The sequence below is a fragment of the Papilio xuthus genome, unplaced genomic scaffold (assembly GCF_000836235.2).
Source record: "Papilio xuthus unplaced genomic scaffold, Pxut_1.1 DF827679.1, whole genome shotgun sequence".
NCBI lineage: Eukaryota > Metazoa > Arthropoda > Insecta > Lepidoptera > Papilionidae > Papilio > Papilio xuthus.
Genome location: NW_013530970.1, coordinates 1,815,529 through 1,838,305, shown reverse-complemented (window position 1 = coordinate 1,838,305; position 22,777 = coordinate 1,815,529). Strand labels below are relative to the sequence as shown.

The window sequence follows — 22,777 nt, the reverse complement described above, 5'->3', positions numbered from 1 at the left end:
CTGTGGGGTATGTTGGGAATGACCTTAAGCCGCCGTGATATTTGAAAAGACTTATATTACGTTGGAATTCTTAAAAATAAAACACTCTCGAAGAACTATACTTATTTGACAATTACACTTCACTTTGTCACATTTTTCACTAAATAAAAATTCAGAAGTAATAACCATCATTTATGGAAATTAACGTACCTCTGTTTACTTCTCCGTAGTCGCCATATACATAATTGCGTAGTTAGGAAGAAAATCAGACACTGCCGGTGAATCGGCGCAACACTAGCCTTATTAAAATATCAACGTTGATGTCCCCTCACTAATCAATCTGACACTTAACTTGTTTATATGAAAGCGCGCCATTCGCGTCAAATTATTTTAATTATTAATGTCAAAAACGACCGAAACATAAATATTTACATAATACATAAACTCAAGAATCAGCCGGATTTGTATTATGACTAGAGGAATTAGCGTCCATTTCCACTTAGCTTAAAGTGTACAGACTCGCACGGCTAACAATTAGTGAAAAGAGACCATTAATACTTTGTTTTACTACCAGATTCTACATAGCTGCATATACATTTCATGTTGCCTGCTATGTTTTATCGCGATAAAAATATCTATTATGTATATAACATACGATATATTAAAAAAAAATATAAAAGTTATCAAAATAAGTACTAAACGTCAGGCACACGTCAAAGGCTTAACCTCCACAAGTGTGACTCGCTTCCACCTGAAATGTACCTTAATCCATTTTTGAGACTTGTATTTTTTACGTGGACTTACAATATAAGAGATATGAAATTCGTTATTTCTTTATCCCTATGATCTGAATTTCCCTGATGTTTGATAAAGAAATATTTTATATAATTAATACAATGGCAATAGAATTTCAATGTACAGCATCTTTATGACTATTCAAAGTAGATTTTTGTGTAAAACTTTTGTCACACAAGTTACATTGGTACGGTCTCACACCTGTGTGTATTCTGATATGTTTCTCCAAATCTGATTTGGAATAAAACATTTTGCCACATTCTTTAATAGGACATGCTTTTGTCTTGTTATGCTGTCTCGTATGATGATACAATTTTCTCCATGTTTTAAAAGATTTAGTGCATTCCTAGAAAAGAAAAACGCAAAATAATAAGATTTTTTGTGTTTCAATATACAATAAAAAAAATAAAAAGTCAAACTTGTAAAGTAACTGAAAAACCACATTGATGAATATTATAAATAGGAAAGCTTGGATGGATGGATATTAGAAGATATCTCCAGAACGGCTGAATGGATCTCGATTAAATTTGGCATATATGTAGAACATAGTCTGGAAGAACACATTGGCTACTAATTAAGTTTTTTTTAATTACGCGATAGGAAACGCGGGTGGCGGTGATAATATATAGTAAATTGAAATAATCAGCTCACTATGTAATTTTACTTTAAAAAATCTATATCTTACCCGACATTTATATATAATTATATCTGTTTCTTCACATTTAGGTTTTTTTTCAACTTTATTTTTACAATCAATCTTGTCTTCATGTGTTTCCTGAAAATAAAAGTAATATATTTCTAATAAACATTTAAATTTTTTTATGTATTGTTCTTATATGTATTATCAATCTAAATACATAACAAATTAGCTGTCGCCCGCAACTCTATCCCTGCGGAACTAAAATAAAGTTAATAAGCAGTCTATGTGTTCTTCCAGACTATGTTATACATCCATGCCAAATTTCAACAAGATCTGTTCAGTTGTTCCGGAGATATCTTCAAACAAACAACCATCCATCCAAACTTTCACATTTTATAATATATTATCAATAAAAAACACAGTTTTTAGATATTACCTCACATTCATCTTGTATAACATCTTTATGATTTTTAGATTTTTTAATTTTTTCTTTCTCTTCACAAACAATATTTTCTTTTTGTTTTTCCTGAAGATAAGAACAGTTTGATATAAAAAATACAAACAAATTGATAAACTCCTTCTTTTTCATCTAAAAAATTAATAAAAATAAACTAAAAAGTAAGTATAAAACCAATAGGCGCTATAATGTATTCATAAATGTAGTGTTGTTTGTCTCGAGTATACACGTCATAAGTACATGTCGGTTGTCATCGTCAGTCGATGTCAGACCTTTGGACAGGCAGCACGCGTCGATACGTGATCAAGCAAAATATAACGCAACAAATGCTACAGGCTCCATTAGGGAAGAATAACTTCATATGTCAGATGCTTAGTTATCTTAAGCTACATGTAATAAATTTACCTGTACGGAATTTGGAAATAGATCTTTCCTGATTGTTAAAGAGCCCAATGGTGTTGAATTTGACTGAAATACAGAACATACATATTGTAATAATTCATCAGCAGCTTACTATATATTCCCACTAAGGTGCCCGGAGCCTATCCTATGTTAGGGGTGGCTATGCCATAGTCAACCATGCTAGCCAAGAGCGGGTTGACTTCACTCATATCATATCTTGTGATAAATTAAAAAAGAAAATTGATATGTCATTTATTTCAAAATTATATTATTTACTATCTGTCGCCACCCATTTACTCTATAGTCTATATGTTCTTCCAGACTAGTAGACTGTTGAGCCGTTCCAGAGATACCTTCAATCAAACATCCATCCATCCATCCAAACATTCGCATTTATAATACTAGTAAGTTTAGACATACTTACAGTTAAATTGACTATACATGAATAAGTGGAATTGTCGTTGGATTCAGAATTTTCAATATGAATTTCTTGAGCACAACAATTGCTTTCAGCCTCCGTATCTGACTCTACATCTTCATCTTTAATTACTATTCTGTATTCAATTATCTAAAACAATGAAAATAATAAGAATAACAATATTTTAAACTTAATCTGAAGAATTGTTTGCAATTAACTTAGTTTCTGAAAATATATGTAAAACTTACGTCTTCGTTGGCAGTATTGTCATGCAATGATTTTAATATGGAATCATTTTTAGTTACAGTATCTCGGAATTCGATTGCTTTATTTACGATTTCGTAGCATGTCACGCAAATTTTATTTGGAAAATTATCTGCAAGAAATACCTAAATAAATTGGAATTATTTAATTCAATAAACATAGGTATAAATGAAAATGAAATAGAAGTCTAGTAGTTACTTACTTTGACACCTGTACATACAAAAACATTTTGTTGTAAACCTTCGTCTATGAATGTGGTACCTGCATTTACCAGGCACAAGCGACATAAATCATGAAGTAAAAGGTTATTTTCTTGATACTCCATGTGGTTTTTATACAACTTATTAATAAACGTGCGAATACATGAATATTTCATAAACAACTTTTTTTATTTTACATAAGCGTCAGGCGTATATAAATATAACTGAATGTCAGCTGTGCCGTGACAGATGATGGCAGATGACTTGAGACAACTTAAGGTATAAAAAATATAAAAAATGTTCATCATCGATTACGGCATTGTAACTGACGTCAATAAAATATGTAATGAACCAATGTCATTTAAAATGCTCTCTCTGCCTAACTCGTATCCTACATGGTGGTGGGGTCGGCTTTCCTAAACTTAACTTCGTTATTGTTTAAGTAAGTTGCAACCCTTGCAACCAACTTGCAACACTCATTTTTCATTACCAGGAAGGCGCTAGTGTGCTATCATAAAATCATAATTTAGTTTGTTTTATACCCATCGAGTCTGATATCCTTGTAGGTCTCTAGTTAGTTCAATTCAATAACAATAGATGGCGCTTTTTCTCATTAACTTTTAAAAACCTGACAGCCTGGCCCCAGAGTTACAAGGTACAGTTGCCGACCTAAATCGCCTGCTAAATACAAGATTACCGTTGCACTTTAACCGCCGACGTCTCTTTCGTCTATCGGTAAAACCGGAACCGATGTCTCGCGTATTATCTTATCGGATCCATGTCTAGAAAAGTGCTATTGATTTACCAGTGGGTTGATTAATCATACGCGATAAAGCAGTTTTACTTATAAAAATAAAATATAAATAACTATATCATTTCCTGTCTCACAAATATGCAATGAAAAATATATCAAATTATCAATGTTTTTGTTAGTGCTCACGGACGGAGTAGACGGTCCATGGGGCCGAAAAGTCCTAGAGTGGCGGCCGCGGACGGGTCGACGCAGCGTAGGTAGGAAGGCACGATGGACCGATGACCTGGTCAAGGTTGCGGGAGTGCGCTGGATGCGGGCGGCACCGGACCTACCATTGTGGCAATCGATGGGGGAGGCTTACGTTCAGCAGTGGACGAATTAGGGCTGAATATGATGATGATGAAACATTATTGAAAACTCGTATCTGCTTTTGAAATCCTGATTCCAAAACTGGGTGTTTTTGTTTTATTTACGTTTTTACTACGTTGGGGCAGTGACCCAAAGTGGATCTTGGACTCTGACAGTGATCGCCAGTCATCTGTCTTGCGCTTTCTCTTGTTTTTGTTTTAGTAGTCAATAATTAAATTAGAACCACAGATGACGTCATTGATGTATAATCTAAATTGTCCGCGCTCTTACTTTTTTTTTATAGAAGAAGGGGGCAAACGAGCAACGAATCGCCAAAGATTATTTGATTCGACGCCCATGTACATCTGCAATGCCAGAGGAACCGCAGATGCGTTGCCGGCCTTTAAGAAAGGTGTATGCTCTTTTCTTGAAAGCCTCAAGTCGTAACTGAATTCATTTGTCACATACTACACTAAATTATTAATTTAATGATATATTTTACAATATAACAACTTTATAACAAAAGAGTCTTAAATCTATGATATTAAATAAAATATTAAAAAAGAATAATTAACTAAAATATTAATATAATTAATTAAAAGGAGTCCCTTTAGGCAAGGTTCCGAAGATATTGGCAGCATCCCCCTACTTTTTTTTTTTATATCATAAGGTGGCAAACGAGCGAGCGGCCACTTGAAATCGCTGAAGTAGCGAAGTGACCGTTGCCCATAGACATACGCAATTGCATATGCGTTGCCTACCTTAAATCGACGGAGGAGGGGATGCACAGAAAGAAAATACTTTCCCTTCCCATGCATCCTCTCATCCGGAAAGTCCACTTCCACTTCCCATCCTTTCCTTATAACAATAAGTGTGGGAAGGGAAAGAGGACTAAATTAGGCCTCCGGGACGCACACTCATCAGACTGTACACGGAATTGCTTCTACTTGACGCCTGTCTTCTGTGTGGTCGTGGTATATCACCGGGCGAGCTGGGCTGATTCGTGCGAAGATGTTAAAGCGGGCTCTACCACTGTTAAAAGCTGACATCAACCTCGGACAATGAATTAGTACATTAGTATGCACGTGTTTTTCTTGTTCCGTATACAATTCACACAAAAATTACAAAGTCATAAATCATAAATAGATAATAGTTATCATTATTTTATCGAATGAATGAAAAATAGACTTTGACCTTTGATTCCGTTACCGAAACATATTTTTTTAGCGAATATATAAATAAGTGGACATGTTCTATGTTGTCATATTTAATCTGCACGATTATAAAATAGATGTAACATTATTCACAACGAACAGTGTGAATCGATATGACATAGCGTAAAGTCGTCCGTGTGTTAAAGGCGGGAAATAACAAATCAGTTTTTTTTTAAAGTGAATAGTTATTAATCATCATGGATTTGACAGGTGTGTATATATTTTAAATAATTTAATTATTTTTGTTAACAATGTTTAAATCAAAACAAAAAACAATGTAAAGATTTAATAAGTCATTATTATAATTTTGACAGTCGTAGGTCGAACAACAAAAATATTTGTTTGGTACACAAATAGAAGACAGGTGTCGAGTGGAAGTAATTCCGCGTTTTATCCGTTGAGTGTGCGTACCAGACGCCTAATTTTAGTCCACATTCCCTTCCACACCATTTAGAATAAAGAAATGATGGGAAGAAGTGGATTAAGTGGAGGTGGAGACGAATAGGAAAGGGAAAAATTATTTTTCTGTGCATTCCTTCAATTGATTAAAGGTTGCCTGTATCGGCAGATTTCCAGGGGCTTCGGTCGTTTAGTTATATACTCAAAACCAAGTAGCCGCAAGCTCCTTTATCACTTTATAATATAAAAAAACAACCTTACCTTTTCCCTACAGACGATCGGCATAGTATACTTCCATACATTTGATTCAATAGTCCTATCTGAATTAATGTAGCAATACGAAGTGTTTTGAAGCGAACACAAGGCGCGTCGGACGGTACGAGATATCAAGGTCACAACAGTAAATAAACTGTAGTGGCAAAACTTATTAAGAACGTTAAAAAATATTTACCTATTTAATAGGGTTGTCACAATTCATATAATCTTAATATAGAAATAGAAATTTTTAAATTAGGCTAAATTGTTCTATTATTATTTAAGAAATAGATAAAAAAATACAAAAGCGTCAGCAAATAGTAAAGTCTTAAAAACCGTTAAAAAAATAAAAAAGTGTTTTTGGTAGTGCAGAAACTTTAGTGTACCAACAAACACATCTGTATTTAATGGATGTATGTATGTATTAAACCTTACATCATGCCCAATAGCAAAAACATGCCTGACGGAGTCCTTATTTTAGACTCCTTTTCCTTCCCATCCTATTTTATAAAAAAAAAGAATAGGTAGGAGAAGTATATTTGACGGATGAGAGGAGTCATAAGAAAGGGATATATCCTTTTCCTGTGCGTCTCCTCCTCCGTCAGTTAAAGGTAAGCAACATATCTGCAATTTCGGATGTCTATGGGCAGCGGTCGCTTCGATATTTCGACGTAATCAAGTGGCCGCTTGCTCATTTGCAACCTTATAATATAAAAACAAACACGAGAAGCAGAATGACATCAGCGATTTCTTGTACTTTGGACTCTGGACTTTGCACTGTCCGGGCAAAACTAGTTTGCATATTTACTTGCGGTGGATCTTCTAATCGCATGACAGACTTTGTACCGTTCCGACTTCAAAACGCCTGTTAAAATTGCTATTGTTTAATTCTATCTCTATTATAATTAAGAGTTTCCAACACCGCTACCAGATCATTGGCAATAAAATGGCAGAAATCAAATAGGCACAAAATACTACTTAACCCAACCTATCCAGTGCTACATAGATATCAGTTATTGCCATCTCTCTCATCTCTTTGAAATAAATCTGAGATAGCTGAAACTTTATGGCGGCTATTGCGAGCTGGGCTATTTCACGAGATAATCATAAAACTAAATCATTTACGTAGAAATCTTAATGTGTACAACATCATTTTAAATTTCTACGTGACAAAGGATGGTAGAGCGGAGTTTTCCTTCAACATTAGTGGTCTTAACACATGCTTGCAGCTTAACACTAGTTGCCTTAAATGAATCATATGTTAATATAGTACGTCAAGGGTTGAAGTCGAATTACATTAAATTAATTACCGTCCTTGCACACAGTTGACTTTGATGGATAAGTTTCAAGGTTACTTCAAACAAAATTGTTTTGGTAGTATTTGTTAAAATGAAAGCTGATAAAAGTATTATGCAGATTGTTAATTAAACGGTCTATAATAAATCAGAATTATCTTGCATATTTTCAGTTGATCAATTCATGGAGGGTCTTTTAAGCAAACAGTCGTACGACACACCATCGGATACGGTCAGCCATGAACAATTAGAAATGAAACTGCCCGAATGGTTCGATGAAAAACTATTTAAAAAGTAAGTCAATTGATTTTTTTTGAAATAAAATCGTTACAAATCGAAACATTAGATTTTCGATTTACGAACATATGTATTTTCTTTTTTTAACCTGTTTTTTCTTTGCAGGGGCCAGCGTTTTTATTGTAGGTTTTGCTTTGGCATTTCGTACTCAATGTTGACTGGTCTAGTTGCGTTGTTTGCTATTCCTACCATTTTGGAAGTGCTGGCAGGCTCCAGGCGATCGTCCACAAAATACACCGCATACAAAAGATATGTTGCTACCTTCTTACACATTCAGTCCTGGTATACTTGTGAACTGAAGCCGGGAAGTGTGTAAGTATCTTAATAATATATATAAATGCTGTTGGGATGGATGGATGTTTGTTAGAATGTATATCCAGAACTACTTCATGTATCTCGTTGAAATTGGGCATAGATTTAGACCATAGTCTAAAAGTACGTAGGCTACTAATTAAATTTTTTTATTCGGCACGGACGGAGTTGCGGGCGACAACTAGTAACATGTAATGATTGTACTGTATGGTATTCTGCAATAGCCCGCGCGTTTTTCGTAGTAACTGAATTATTATCTATAATAATTAATGTTGTTAATTACGATTATCAAAATAAACATTATTTTCAGTTCATGGAAATCACTTACCGCTGTACGAAGCGCACATATAAAAAATGGCCGCGCCGCACGTCTGAAGAAAAAAGGAACGGTATCACAACGAGATGTCGCTCTTACACTCTTCAGTCTCGTCGGTCCTGGAATCTTGAAGCCAGATCGATTCGGTATAAGACAGCTAGAGGCAGATGATTGGGAGGCGTATAACCACTATTGGGCAGTTATTGGTTACATGCTCGGCTTAGAAGACAGGTAAGAAATATTTTAAGTAATTAAAAAAAAATATTCAGACGAATTTTTGAAGGAAAAATACGTAAAGTTTAGTTCTATTTTTGAAGTGTTTGTCATCTAAAACAGTCCACAGAACGTGTGTGGCAGTATTCATTTAATTATTGTTACAATATAACATACAATCTTACTAATATACATAAATACGAAAGTTAAGATGGATGGATGTTAGTTTGAAGGTATCTCTGGAACGGTTCAACGGATTTTGATTAAATTTAGCACACATGTAGAACATAATCTGAAAGAATACATTGGCTAATTTTTGAGTTTTTTTTTAATTCCACGCGGACGGAATCGCGGCTACAGCTAGTATTTAATCATCATCATCAGCTCAAGATACCCTACCTAGAGCCTACCCTAAGTTAAGGGTAATTAGGCCATAGTCAACCACGCTGGCCCAATGCGGGTTGGTTGACTTCACACAAATCTTTGAAATTTTTCTCAGATATGTGCAGGTTGCATCACGATGTTTTCCTTCACCGCAAGAACGTTGGATAAATGTACATATATAAATCGGAAATCGAAAAACACATTGGTATATGGCAGGATTCGAACGCAGGACCTGCAAGTCAAGTGCTTGACCCCTGAGCCACCGACGCTCTTTTTACGTATTTAATTCATATGTATAAAAATCACCGTTATTAATGTAAAAAAAGTCTGTCGGCTCTAGACTCTCGATCTATAAATACAATAATCAAATTCCAAACACCTAATATACAGCATTCACGATTTTTTACCGTAATTTTTTCTTATTTTAGATATAACGTCTGTCGGAGAAACATATACGAAACACGCCAGGTATTCCAATTACTTTTGGATCGAGTGTTCGTTCCTTGCTTAGAGAATGTTCCGGAATACTTCGAGCACATGGCCCGTGTGATGATGGACGGCTTATGGGCGGTGATGGGTGCGACGGAATCCGACAGTCTTATGTACATCACCAAGAACCTTTTCGATGTCCCCGGGTTCATTATTTTTGAGGGCGAAAGGATTAACTTGCAGAGAAGGCTGAGAGAACAATTAGGTGGAAAACATAAAGATACAGGTAAATAGTTACATGCCGTAGTTAATACTGCTAGTGTTCGTTTTTTAATTTCAGAATAACAATGAAGTAACAATCATAAAACAATAAATAATCCGTAAATATTTCATTATCTTTATATTACTTATTCTAGTGAAGTGATTTTGAAATGGCTGATTCATTAAAAACCCCACTAATTGTACAGTCAGTGCCTTTAGCGGTATCCGATTACAGAAAATTTTCCTTGTTCCTTGCAATGAGAGAAACTCCATACCTTATTAAAAAAAGCAATAAGGTAGCAGTGATTTGCACAAAAGACGACATAATAGTAATAAGCAATCAGCCTTGTACTTTAAAAGCTGCATTCTATACAAAACGTTCAAATGACTGTCGAGTTTAAAGTGGAATACCGCAAAACTCCCTAATAGTACTTTTCCGCTCTGTCTTGTCTATTGTGTGTTAAATAAAAAAAATCTTATTTCAGGTGTAGATGTATCAACAATAATAGAGAAATCATGCATAGATGGCTTACCTGATACCCCACCTCGATTACTCTACCTCAAAGACTACGAAAGTCTGGAAACATCTCCCGAATACAAGAAACTTTCTTACGATTCGAAATTCAAATTAGGAACACTATGTTTTATAATGTCTGTCTACTCCACAACAATTGGAAGAGTGTTGTTGAATTGGTATTACAGATTCTCTATGTTTATGACAGAATATTTACCATACGTTGCATTCTTTTTGTACGGCATCAAGAAATCTTATGTCGATATGTTTAAAGATCCTGATATGGATTCAACTCCACCGAAGCCTAACTCTTGGTATAACAATAGGAAACCGGAGCCGTGGTACAAAACATTCATTGGTTTTTGGTAAAATTAATTTAGGATATAACAAGAAATATTATTATTTATAATCTTTTGTAATTTTTATTCGTTTTATTTAAGTAATAAATAAATAAAAAAATATAAGTTTTTATCTTTTTAATTTATTGTTTTTAACTATAGATATTCCAAAATAATAGACACAAATTAATAATTGAAAACAGGTTGGCTTCTTTAATCTATGTCATATTTGTGTCAAATGTCACGTGTTGTCAAGATGGAAAAAATGCATATTGTAAACATGTTAGTATTTTTTTATTTTTTACAAGTAAAATAACAATCGAAATAGATTAAAATTAAGGCAAAGCTAACTGTTTAAATATTTTACATTTCCATTTATAAATGAGATGTTTCAAGTCTCTTTTACATTATTCCTTTGATTGGTTAGTTTTTGGTGAAATTCCATTAAATTACTTATTAAAACATATAATTGTCTCTCAACTATTCAAAGAGAATCAATCTCTACCTATTTCTTATCTTAATAATATTAGAAACGCGAATGTTTAGACGAATGTTAGAATTTATCTCCGGAACGGCCCAACGGTTTTTAATAGAATTTGGCATAGATGTAGAAGATAGCCTGGAAGGACACAAATGCTTATTTTTTTTTAATTACCCGCGGAAGGAGTCGAGGGCGACAGCTAGTGATTAATATTGTTGCGACCGTTTGTGTTTTCTTCGAAAGGAAATAACGACTCGATTAGTTTGCCTAATCTCAGTTCCCAAGCAACCGATCTTAGTATCGGTTGCCACAACAAAAATACAGTATCGATCCATGCCTTTTGTCGCGAACAAAGTTGTGGAAGATTGCAAATTACAAATTTACACTTCGTACTTGAATTTTATCATAAAGTGTTTCCCGTTGATCCGACCGTTGGTTTGGAATCGATAGAACCAATCGACCCATTTGGTTGATCATCCGGTAGACCAGTCCAACGGGAAACGCCTTATGTATGTTTATACTAATATTATAAAGAGAAAAGATTTAATTGTTTGAATAGGAACCGAAACTACTAAACCGATTTGAAAATTTACGTACACTATCCCTAGATTTTTTTTTAATTCCGCGCTTAGGAGTTGCAGAAATTTGCTATATGCTTACCTTTTTTATAATGATAAAGGTAATATGTAACTTATTAGTACGTATTAGTATATGTCGTTATAAATATAGATAAAATAAATATACACATTACAACGTTTATCAAACACTCGAATCAACCACTTGAACTGTACGACATATTAAAATACAAAGCGTGGGTAGTAGTACTTTGAACACGTGTCTCATATGACCTGTCTGTAGCTTACAAATAGATGTGAAAGCCTAATAACCAAAGGACTTTCTACTAAACCATACCCAAAAAGTATAAATATCAAACTTTCGCTGTTCGAATTTCAAATTTCGATTACCGCTTTCGCAACTGTATGCTACAGTCATAAAACTTATATTTAACTTAATTAATATTTAAACTATACTCATCTTTAAGTAAACCTATCTTTAAACTAATTATAAACTCAGTAATAAAGTTTTGAATTAAACACTTTGCTACTTTTGTCATAGTCGTTTACGTCTACGCAGCTACGGAGTGCTACGATATTATTTTTTGTTATGCAGTTGTGTTTCGGAATCGTAGCACGGCGCCCGCCCTAACGTAGGCGGTATATCGTATTATTTTTGTTCTAATTAGTTTTGTGATATGAACAATTTTTCAACCATTACATTAATTATTTCATGGTAAGATTATTGCGTATTTTATTATTAAAATTATAAAAAAGATTATTCTCAATTTTATTTTGGATAATGAATTGTGAATGAAGAGAAGTATTACTAATCAATAGCATATTTTTCTTCAAATAGCCATCAGTTTATGTGAGGATCAAATTGAAACTGCATTGTATCCTTGTTTCAAACATTCCGGAATAGTTTTCTGACCCAAAAGTTCATTGTTCCGGTTAAAGTTTTTTTTGCTAATATTTAGCATTTCAAGCATATGCCAAAGTTTTATATCTTACTAATATTATAAATGCGAATGTTTGGATGGATGGTTTTACAAGATATCTCCTAAACGGCTGTATAGATCTCGGTGAAATTTGGCATTTTAACGCATCTACAGTTCCTCTGGTATTGCTGATGTCCATGGGCGTCGTTGAACACGTCGGTGTTCCCGCTGATCGTTTGCCCCTTCCGTTATAAAAAAAAAACTACCGCAGGGACGGAGTCGCGGGCAACAGCTAGTAAATAATAAATCTACTTAAATTTTTATGGGTCAGTATGTTATAAAAGTCATTAGTTTATGTGAAGAGTCACCTATCGAAGGCTGCTATCAAATGATAGTTTGAAAGTGGGCCATGAAACAACTGACGACGTAACTTAGTGTCTGGTGATGTGAATAGATTGTTATTAATGATATTGTCCTAGTTTCATCAAAGTAATTTTGGATTATATAAAATGTTTTGTACTTCGATTGAATAATCAGTTGTGTTTTTGAATCCTTACAAATTTACTGTATTTTATAGCAACGTCTACTTGAGTATTGGTACAGGTTTATAGTTGAAATATATTTTTTCGATTGTAAAGTTAATTTATAAAAGAACTAGCAGTCGCCTGCCAATCCGGCCTTGCGGAATTAAAAAAAAACTTAGTAGCACATGTGTTCTTCCAGACTATGTTCTACATCTGTGCAAAGTTTCATCGGGATTCGTTGAACCGTGTAGGAAATACCTTAAAACAAACTTAACATTTATATTTACAATATTAGTAAGACGGATTTAATTGATTTGAGATCATACAAAAAATAGTCACGTGAAGACAGGATGAAAACGACATATTTTTTTCTAATAAATTCGATATTTTTATTAACCTTAACATTTTTTGCTTAATCTATTTTGAAAAGTCAATTGTCATTAAATTATTTTCCACGGAGTTATTTAATCGGTTTTTATGTAAGTTTATTAAAATAACTGTCATATATTTTTCCGTCTATATACTTGTGGGTATGTTAATCAGGTATAGCAATGGGCGATAGGGTACCGCGACGAGGTGCTGGTGCCCCTTTCTACGCGCCCCCGCGGCGTAAGACCTCTGCGGAAATCATCAGTGAGGCAAGAGCTGCTATTTATGACGGTAAGTTATCTTACTATCTTCCTAATATTATAAATGCGAATGTTTAGATGGATGTTTGTATGAAGGGATCTTCAGAACTACTTAATGAATCTTGTTGAAATTTTGAATGGATGTAGAACATATTCTGGAAGAACACATAGGCTACTAATTAGGTTATTTTCTTAAATACGCGCGGGCGGAGTTGCGGGCGACTGCTACTATTTTAATAAAAAGCTTTACTTATTATTACTATATTTGTTCGTAAATCTTTTAAGTGTTTGCAGACTGAAATATTTAAATTTTACATATATATTTCGTGTTGTGTTTCGCAGGAATGTCTTTACCTAACACTAAATCTGTATTAACTTAGCACGACATCACATTTCACCTTGCGAATGTCGCACGAATGAATTACTTTCAGTCACGGCATATGGCCAATTCTTATGTCGCGATTTGCGTCATTTATCACTTATTACATAATCTATCATTGTTTTATAACATATGAGTAATATTGAAATATTTTATGTCACGAAACCTTAATTATTCCATTTTTCGTCTATGTACACTTTGACACAATTTATAGTCAAAATGACCATAAAATTTCTCTCAAAATTGTATCTTAAAACCTATGTCTCTAGGACGTACACTAGTTTTACTAATTTATTAGTAATATGCTATTGAATTACAATATTATAGTACGACATGTTAAACTCCTGCGAAAAAAGTTCACGCAATTTTTCTGTACATAATATTTGCAGTTCAATTTCCCAAAATAATTATTAGACCATAAATTTAGGATTATTATTCTGTTTTATATTTTAAAATTAGCACTTGAATAATACAGTAAATAAAATAGTAAACATTTTTCATTATTTCTTCGTTTCAATCATAAACTTAATATATCAGTGTCAAGTTGTCATAGCGGCTAATAGGTAGCCGGTGTAGCGTGATTCAGCTATTAACACGCGACACCAATTTGTCCAAAGATTCATATTTTGCTCCAAGGTTATTGAACTTAAGGTCAAGTTGTTAAAGATTGTTGTTGTACGGTTGCCAAGGAAATTCAATTATAACACGTATATTTATTGTTGAAGAAACAACTTACCTGATTGTATTCGAGATTTTCTGTGAACTTAATCAAGCTTCAAATTTCATTAGCAATTGAGTAGGAATTACGAAAAAAAGGGTGCTGAGAGACCGACGGCCAATAGAGTGATCCTATAAGGGTTCCGTTTTTTCCTTTCGAGCTACTGTATTCTAAAAAGGGCATGAAGAGGGTAAATGGATGTACAGATAAGGTAAATATTCTTTCTTTGTACATCCTCTCCTCTTTCCAATAAAGGTATTGCGCATCTTTAAAATTTTAACCCTGTATATATTTTAGCGATTTCATATGTTTGCCAACGAGTACTATAAAAAACATGAGTATATATGACATAGTAATTTTCCAGAAATGAGTGGGACATCAAGTGGATCTAGTGTGGGCGGGTTACGACCGCTGCGCACGCGCCGGCCGTTCACACCGCGCGAGCCACAGCGCACCCTGTTCACTGACCGCGCCCGCAAACGCGATCCCAGACCTCCCAGTGCTTTTGAGTAAGAATATTTACTTGTATAATTTTATTAATCTACTCTCTGTCTTTATTCTACTCTATGTGATTCGCTACAACATGTATTCATTCTGAAATCGTTCTCGATCGTTTCCTAATAGTGCCTATTTCCACTAATGTTATACGAATGAACGGAAGGCTGCACCAGTGGAAACATAACACATGATTCTATACATGTACATGAGACTATATTCTAGTCACAACCAGAGTAGCAGGACTAATCCCTGATGGAAATTGGATTAAAATACATGAATAGAAGATTTGACTAGCTATAATTTAAATGTGGTCTATTATGAAATCTGATATCAAATTTTAGTAATAATTAACAATTAAACATTGTATAATTTGATTTTAACAGTTTGAAATACCTCAGTCTATCAGAGGATAACGAAGGCGCACCGCTAACGAGTACCCGCATTGCAAGCTTTGCAGAAGAGGATTCAAGTCCAGTACATACTAAACATACAACTAAGAAAGATAACTCGGTATACCATAGCTTTACGCGCTTTAGCTTTTCAATATCTAGTAGAAATTAAAGCAATTTATTCGTATGTTCGTATTTTACAGGTGAAAGATGGTATTACGTGGAGTGGGTTTACCAAACTCCCACATCTCAGTGGTAGAAGTAAACCGTTACATCGGAGAAATACAACAGGACAGATAACAGTAGAAGGTGAGACAAATGTATCTCCCTGTCTCACTCTATGTTGAGATTCGTAGTCGTCACCTCTTTCCCATGTCATGTTATAAGGAATCCATTCGATTCTTCCTAAGCGTACTCATTCTCTTTCTATTCTAGTTTCTCTAGATGTTAAGATTATATTACTTTTTAGTAATATTATTATATAAATGCCAATATATGGCTGGACGGATAGTTGTTAGAAAATATCTCCAGAGCGGTTGCATGGATCTCGCTGAAATTTGGCATAGATGTAAAACGTAGCCTGGAAGAATACATAGAGTAGAAATTATGTTTTTTTTTCTATTCACAGCTGACTGACGGCTAGTAAACATGTAAATTAATTATATAGATGATTCCTAAATTCAATATTCGATGATTTTATTTCCAGCCCCATCTTCAATATCGAATCTATCTCAAAGTATATTAGTGACAAGACCATTAGGTGCAAACATTGATGTGGAATCCACTAAAGACATTTCCAAAGATGTATCAGGGACCAAATGTGAGAAATTTTCCAATTTATTCAAATGTATTTTGACTTTTCGCAATTTGGCATCAATTATTGTTTATTGTAATTCTTTAAAACTCTAATCAAAATTTGTTACTTCGAAAAATAAAAAAAATTAGCATTCCGGACTAAAGCCTCATTTTATTTTTTTTACTTAACCAAATAGGTTTTAACCAAACGTTCATTCGTTCGCAATTTATCCAAGTATTTATAAGTTTGTTTATTTTTATTTTTCTTCACCTGTTTATTTTTTATAGCACACGTTACGGATACAGCAGTAAACAAGCGACGTACATTTGGAATAACAAAATCGGTATCGTGCGACGCCGACTCAGGTATCGGAGATATCCCAGTCAGACATTTAGCACTGCAGCTGCCAAATACTTCTTCTGATCATTATGAAAGGTATGAACTATTTTTTTATATCATAAGGTGGCTAAACGAGCGAGCGACCACCTGAAATCGCTGAAATAGCGAAGTGACCGTTGCCCATAGACATACGCAATTGCATATGCGTTGCCTACCTTTAATCGACGGAGGAGAGGATGCACAGAAAGAAAATATTTTCCCTTTCAATGCATCCTCTCATCCAGAAAGTCCATTTCCACTTCCCATCCTTTCCTTATAAGAAAAAGAGTGGGCAGGGAAAGAGGACTAAATTAGGCCTCTGGGACGCACACTCCTCAGGCGAAACACGAAATTGCTTCCACTTGACGCCTGTCTTCTGTGTGGTCGTGGTATTTCACCGGGCGACCCGGGACAATTCCTGCGAAGATGTTAAAGCGGGCTCTACCACTGTTTAAACTAAGTGTTGGAACTAACGATATGAACTGTATATTTAATTCCAAATGAAGCCAATTATGTTTGTTACGTTAACTTATTTTTTGGTTTACGAGACCAAAATCTTACTTTTTACTAATATTATAAATGCGAAGGATGGGTTTAAAGATATCTCTGGAACGACTCAACCGATCTCGTTAAAATTTAGCATACATGTAGAATATAGTCTGAAAGAACTACTTATTAAGTTTTTTGTATTCGGCGCGGACGGAGTCGTGCGCGATAGCTAGTGTCCATATGAAAAATAACGTCATCCCTGTCGTTATCTTTGACAAAACAGAGATAACAATATGTTTAAACGAAGATTTTGGTCTCAGAAACCCAAGGTAAGTTACCTTATCGTAATGATAAATATGTGTTTTCGTTTATAGTATGACCACATTAGAATTGGCCGAAGCATTAGCGGCACAAAGTAGTCATGACGCTGAGAAGACTTTATTATTGTTGGAACCGCTACAGAACATTCTCGAAAAGTCTACGCCTTCTAACAATCTACGTGAGCTGGTCATCCGCTCTCTCTATGTCCATATTGATAATGAAGACGAACGTGTACTGGTGGCCATCGCTAGAGCTATGCTTACGGTAAATCTGGACTGTTTATTATGTGGAATCTGTCAATCTGGAAATTTAATTCCATTTAATCGTATATCATAGTATGCTAGTAGGTAAGGTATTGACAATTTTGTTATTATTTTAGATGCGTGTAACAGGTAAACATTTAGCTGCGGCGTGCAAATTGGTCTTCAAAATCGCCAGGAATGATAAAAACGATCATTTCTTCAGGAGTAGCAATTTATTAGGTGAAAAGTTAAAATATTTTCCAACAAAATGTTAGCTTTACAATTTTTTTTTTAATTTCACTGGACTTTTAGAATCCCCTTTGTCTTCTTTTTTTAACTTCTGTTAACTGACAACTGATTTTAAAAAGGATTTGTTTCTATTATATGGTATAGAACTGCTAGTGGAAGGATGCGGTCGTGCGGACCCGTTAGCAGAAAGCGAGTGCTGCGTGTACGGTGCGGGGGCGCTCCGCTTCCTCGCGCTGGAGCCCCGGCTGTGTGTCCTGGCGCATGACGCCGGAGCCTTACACCTCGCCGCGTTACATCTCAAGATATTCAATAATGCGGTTTGTTAATAATAGTTGGTTTAATACTCAATAAACTCGAATAACTGTGGATATAAATAACGTCAAAAGATGGTTGTACCATTATGGTACGCGATAGTTGAGACAACATATATTTAGAATGAACGATGTTCCTTTCTATTCTGGAACGGTCTTACATTCTGTGTTGCTGTTTTAGAAAGCGGAAAGACCGCGTCAAGTTCGAGAACAAGTTACACACGCGCTGTATCAGCTGACTGGGGCGCTACGGAACCTTGCGAATGGTGGTGCCAAGACGGCGACTGCTTTTGTTAGCAGCGGAGCGCTTGGTGAACTGCTTGCTGCTCTACCACTGCACACTGATAGAGATGTCCTCACTAATGTAGCACGTTGTCTGAGGTAATTATTATTGTAGTCCTATCCCCTGCTATAATTCGACTCTCCGTTATCAATACAACAGATTCACATCATTCAAATCGATCAATGAGTAGTCAACCTCTTATTATTTAACGTTTAAAACTATCTTGGTCATATGTCATTCTTTCCTAATCATACCATGTTTGTTTTTAGCTCGATTAAAATAGTACGTAGTCCTTAGACTTCTGTAGTATGGGTCCAGTTAGTTAAAGCTGCTGACTAATGAAGGATCAATTTTCCAGTGTACTGTCAGCTGAGGACGCGTGCTGCGAATGGCTGTGCAGGTCGCCGTGCAGCGCTCGAGCGCTGTTACGCACATTGGCAGCGTGTGCGTCACGCGCCGCTCTAGCTGTCAGACTGACGTATACTTTAGGCAACATGGCCGCCGCGGACGAACAGGCCAGGATAAACGTAAGCCATAAACATCCGACTTGCAGATGATCCATTTGTTAAAATGAAAGCATTTCCTTGTATATTCCTATATTAGTTTTATGAATGTATTTGTATTTTTAATGATTACTTTTTTTTATTCGATCACAATAAAATAAGTATAGCAACGTAATTTGATTTAACTAAATTTTGTTTTTAATTATGTTAATTAGATTTACAATGAAGAAGGTGGCATTGACGTTATCCTGACGATATTAGAATCGTATACACATCGCAAGGATCGTGACACTAAAGATTTGGAAGAAGATACAGATCTCCATTTAGTAGGTAAGCGTTTGAAAGTTTACTTCGTCACAACCTTTGTTTGGGTAGGTATTTATTATTTGGAATGTATTATATTATAATAAACAACTATTGTTTTTGTTCTACAGGTTCAGATTTAGGTGGATCAGATGGCTCGAACGAAGATGTTCTTATTAAGGTAATAGAATATTTTAAGTAGACAAACTTAAAAAAGAATTCGTTTCCTATGTTGTTGTTGTTTTTATTATTCACTCGAAAGAGCAGGCAAAGGAACTAAGCCATACAGCCTTGTCTTTTTTATTTTGAATATAGAGAATTTTATAATGTATAGGCCGCAGCCAAGTCTTATTTTTGCATTTTGCCTCACTTGTTCATTTTCTCGTTTCCGATGGAATTGACAAGAATTAGGTTCCTAGATTCGAAATATCACAGAGTAAAAAACACATGTTTTGTCCAGACGGTACGCGTTGTTGCAAACCTCTGCCTGTCAGATCTGGCCGGCCGCGGTGTTGCCATGCATCATGCCCAACGAACTATTAGAGCTTTGCTCGCCTGTTTGGATGTAGCAGATAAAACTCCTGATAAATTGGTATGTATCAAAAACAATAAAAATTTTCTTTTTTGTCACATACAATTGTGTGTTAGAAATTAACCAGACATTTTAGACTAAAACATGTCGACAACAAATTGAATAATGTTTAAAACTCTTTGAATATAAATTGACTACCTAGATACAGTTTTTATAATACGAAGTTACTATTTAACAGTTCTTTTTCATTGCTATATAGGATAGTGAAAGTGAAGAAAACAATGAAGACAACTGGAACATGGATCGTAGAGAGGAGCTTGCCACGGCTGCACTCGCTACCCTCAACAATATCACATACTATCTAGAACCTACTGACACATTGGATCCTTTGGACGATAATGTAGAACAACTTTGCAAAGGTTTGTTGTCTCTGTTTTTCAAAGAGAATGAATGGGAAGACTATGGTTTGTGGAAGTTTTTCAAATGTGGGAACACTTAGAAAAATGAATTATGTCGAGAGATTTCTTATAAATTTTGTCTCATTGTACCTTTGTATAGTTTAAACAGCTTGAATGAAGTGTGAGGTGTTTACACTGTAGATAACTAAAGAATCTTGTCACTATGTGAACTTGTCGTCATATAGCAACCTGTCGCTGGCTACACAAAGCGGGGGATGGGTGCCAACTGTCGGCGTGCGAGGCGGTACGTGCGCTCGGCAACTTGTCACGCTCGAGTCGTGCCGCACGCTGGCTGGTGCTTGAAGGCGCGCTTGATGCACTGCCTCCATTCCAAGAACACGGTTAGTATAATAAATATCGGCTAATCAGTCGAAAATAATTATATCTCTTAGGAGATATGACTCTTTTCGAGAACATTTCAGCACTTTATAGCTTGCCTCATTTGCAAGTACGTTAGAGACTCTCTCAACAACAACAACTGAATACAGCATTAACTGTTGTACTTTGTACAGAGGACGCTAGTGTGCGATACGCAGCTGCGGGCGTTCTGGTGAACGTGTGCGGTTCTGGCGCGGAGCCCGGGGCGGCGGCGGGTGCAGCTGCAGCGGCGCTGCGTGTTGCAGCCAGTACGCGCGATGCACCCGCCGCCGCGCTGCTGGCTCGAGCGCTCTGGAACGCGCACGCGCACCGCCCCCTGCCGCCTGCGCATGCGCATCTCATCACCGCCGCACTCGCTGCGTTTATCGGCAAGTATGCGTATTCTAGTAGAATACCGTCAGTAGCATTCGTCACAGCGTTGAGGAAACTTTCGTGTATTTTGGTCACTTATTAAAATGTCTATCGTTAAGTAGCAGTATACACTCACCGTGGGTTTCTGAGTCCTAAATCTCAGTCTCTCTCATAAAAGTCATATAATAATATGTTTGTTGTTAAAGATAAAAATAGAGATAACAATATGTTTTATACAGAAATTTTGGTGTTACCCTCAATAACATACTGATAATTGATTAACCGATTACTCTGTTGAATAAAATTTAAAGAAAATTCTATCAATACAAGCAAAGAGAAAGACTTATTTTTCTTATACAAGTTCAAAATTTTATCACCTTTATCAACCGACTCCGTGGCGCAACGGTAGCGCGTCTGACTCCAGATCAGAAGGTTGCGTGTTCAAATCACGTCGGGGTCAAGAGTAAATTTTTTAATTTTCAGCTTTTTTTAGAAGACCTTTTTAAATTTTATCTTTTTAATATTTATTCATGTTAAACGTTTATTTTCAAACTAGAAATTTAATTTAAATAGAATTGGACTGACTATCGCTATTCTACGTGCATTTTTTGTTATAGCATTGATAACAGGTTTGATATCATAATTTAATATTTCATTTGAAGTCTCTTTTAGCCAAATGATAAGATTATTTTATTTTTGCACTACATTTACTGTCTTCGAGTTCGTATTTTAACAAAATATTTTGATATTCAATCTATAACCAACAAACTGACAGACAATTTTAATAGCGTAATAATTTTATTTATTTTTCGTTTCCAGACGATGACTCTGTGTTCACGGCATGCGCCGCGCCTCGCTCCGGCGACTGTGACTCTAACGATCCGGAAATCAAACATCGCGTTAGTATTATGTTACTGTCATATTGTGAATTTCGACAGTTCCTAAACTTACTAAATAACTATGAAATGCCGGAAACAGCTTGACGTATTCTTACTTGACTATTAGAAATACGTATACTGTTTTTAAAAATCGTATGGAAATGTCAATCAAATGGAAGGAAGGAGATATTTGTGTACGGTGGGCCTAAGCCTGTCACGAATACTAGACGCACAGATGTTTGGGGTAAAACTCATTGTAAAGGAGTCGATTGGATTGTTGTAGACATAAGCCGTTTTTATTCCCATACGATTGTTTCGGACTGAAGCAATTGTCGAGCGTCCAAAGTATGTCTAAATTAACCTAATTTTTATTTCAAAGGTGAAGTTCGAAATGGATAACCAACGTATGCATATTGAAGATTCCAATCAGATCGACAAAGTTATGCCGGAGGATCATCATGGTTCTGGGGACGAAGATTGGAATAGGACGGGATATTCAGGAGAGGATCTGGGTTTTGAGGAAGGGGATATAACTGGGGAAGAGGAATGTGGTTGCGAACCATGCAGACGGTTGGCTGCCTGGGATGAGTTGGTCGGTGTGGCGATACCACTATTGGAAAAGCTAAAACCACCGAGAGCGGATGCCTCCGTTGGTACTGAATGAATTTATTAAATAGTACAAATTATGTAATAATTATTATGTTATTT

General features: G+C 35.5%; 3 protein-coding genes and 1 non-coding gene across 5 annotated transcripts; 3 read left to right on the top strand and 1 right to left on the bottom strand.

The window, feature by feature from the left end:
- Positions 1-352: 352 nt before the first annotated feature.
- On the bottom strand, positions 353-4,121 carry LOC106117798 (zinc finger protein 891). Of its 2 annotated transcripts, none has more exons than XM_013312242.1 (7): positions 3,158-4,121; positions 2,940-3,067; positions 2,698-2,841; positions 2,277-2,339; positions 1,851-1,940; positions 1,460-1,549; positions 353-1,120 (listed from the first exon to the last, which is right to left on the bottom strand). In XM_013312242.1, exons 1-7 carry the CDS (start codon positions 3,240-3,242, stop codon positions 890-892), a joined length of 831 nt encoding a protein of 276 aa, XP_013167696.1. In that variant the 5' UTR covers positions 3,243-4,121; the 3' UTR covers positions 353-889. The 2 variants fall into 2 exon arrangements, with proteins under 2 accessions (XP_013167696.1, XP_013167695.1); XM_013312241.1 differs by having other exon boundaries at positions 2,940-3,080; positions 3,158-4,119.
- Positions 4,122-5,517: 1,396 nt separating this feature from the next.
- Positions 5,518-10,553, top strand: LOC106117794 (uncharacterized). Its single transcript, XM_013312235.1, has 6 exons — positions 5,518-5,681; positions 7,594-7,714; positions 7,823-8,029; positions 8,340-8,576; positions 9,371-9,657; positions 10,118-10,553. The coding sequence occupies exons 1-6, from the start codon at positions 5,669-5,671 to the stop codon at positions 10,513-10,515; spliced, it is 1,263 nt and encodes a 420-aa protein (XP_013167689.1). The 5' UTR covers positions 5,518-5,668; the 3' UTR covers positions 10,516-10,553.
- Positions 10,554-10,700: 147 nt separating this feature from the next.
- On the top strand, positions 10,701-22,772 carry LOC106117793 (armadillo repeat-containing protein 2). The gene is made up of 20 exons (XM_013312234.1): positions 10,701-10,766; positions 13,528-13,644; positions 15,075-15,219; positions 15,592-15,718; positions 15,801-15,906; positions 16,304-16,417; positions 16,681-16,828; positions 17,635-17,845; positions 17,961-18,063; positions 18,217-18,389; positions 18,565-18,764; positions 19,025-19,193; positions 19,385-19,499; positions 19,604-19,653; positions 19,933-20,064; positions 20,264-20,423; positions 20,648-20,803; positions 20,975-21,208; positions 22,011-22,090; positions 22,449-22,772. Exons 2-20 carry the CDS (start codon positions 13,536-13,538, stop codon positions 22,731-22,733), a joined length of 2,817 nt encoding a protein of 938 aa, XP_013167688.1. The 5' UTR covers positions 10,701-10,766; positions 13,528-13,535; the 3' UTR covers positions 22,734-22,772.
- On the top strand, positions 21,580-21,651 carry TRNAW-CCA (transfer RNA tryptophan (anticodon CCA)). The gene has a single exon. It is a non-coding gene; the product is annotated as a tRNA-Trp (tRNA).
- Positions 22,773-22,777: the final 5 nt, after the last annotated feature.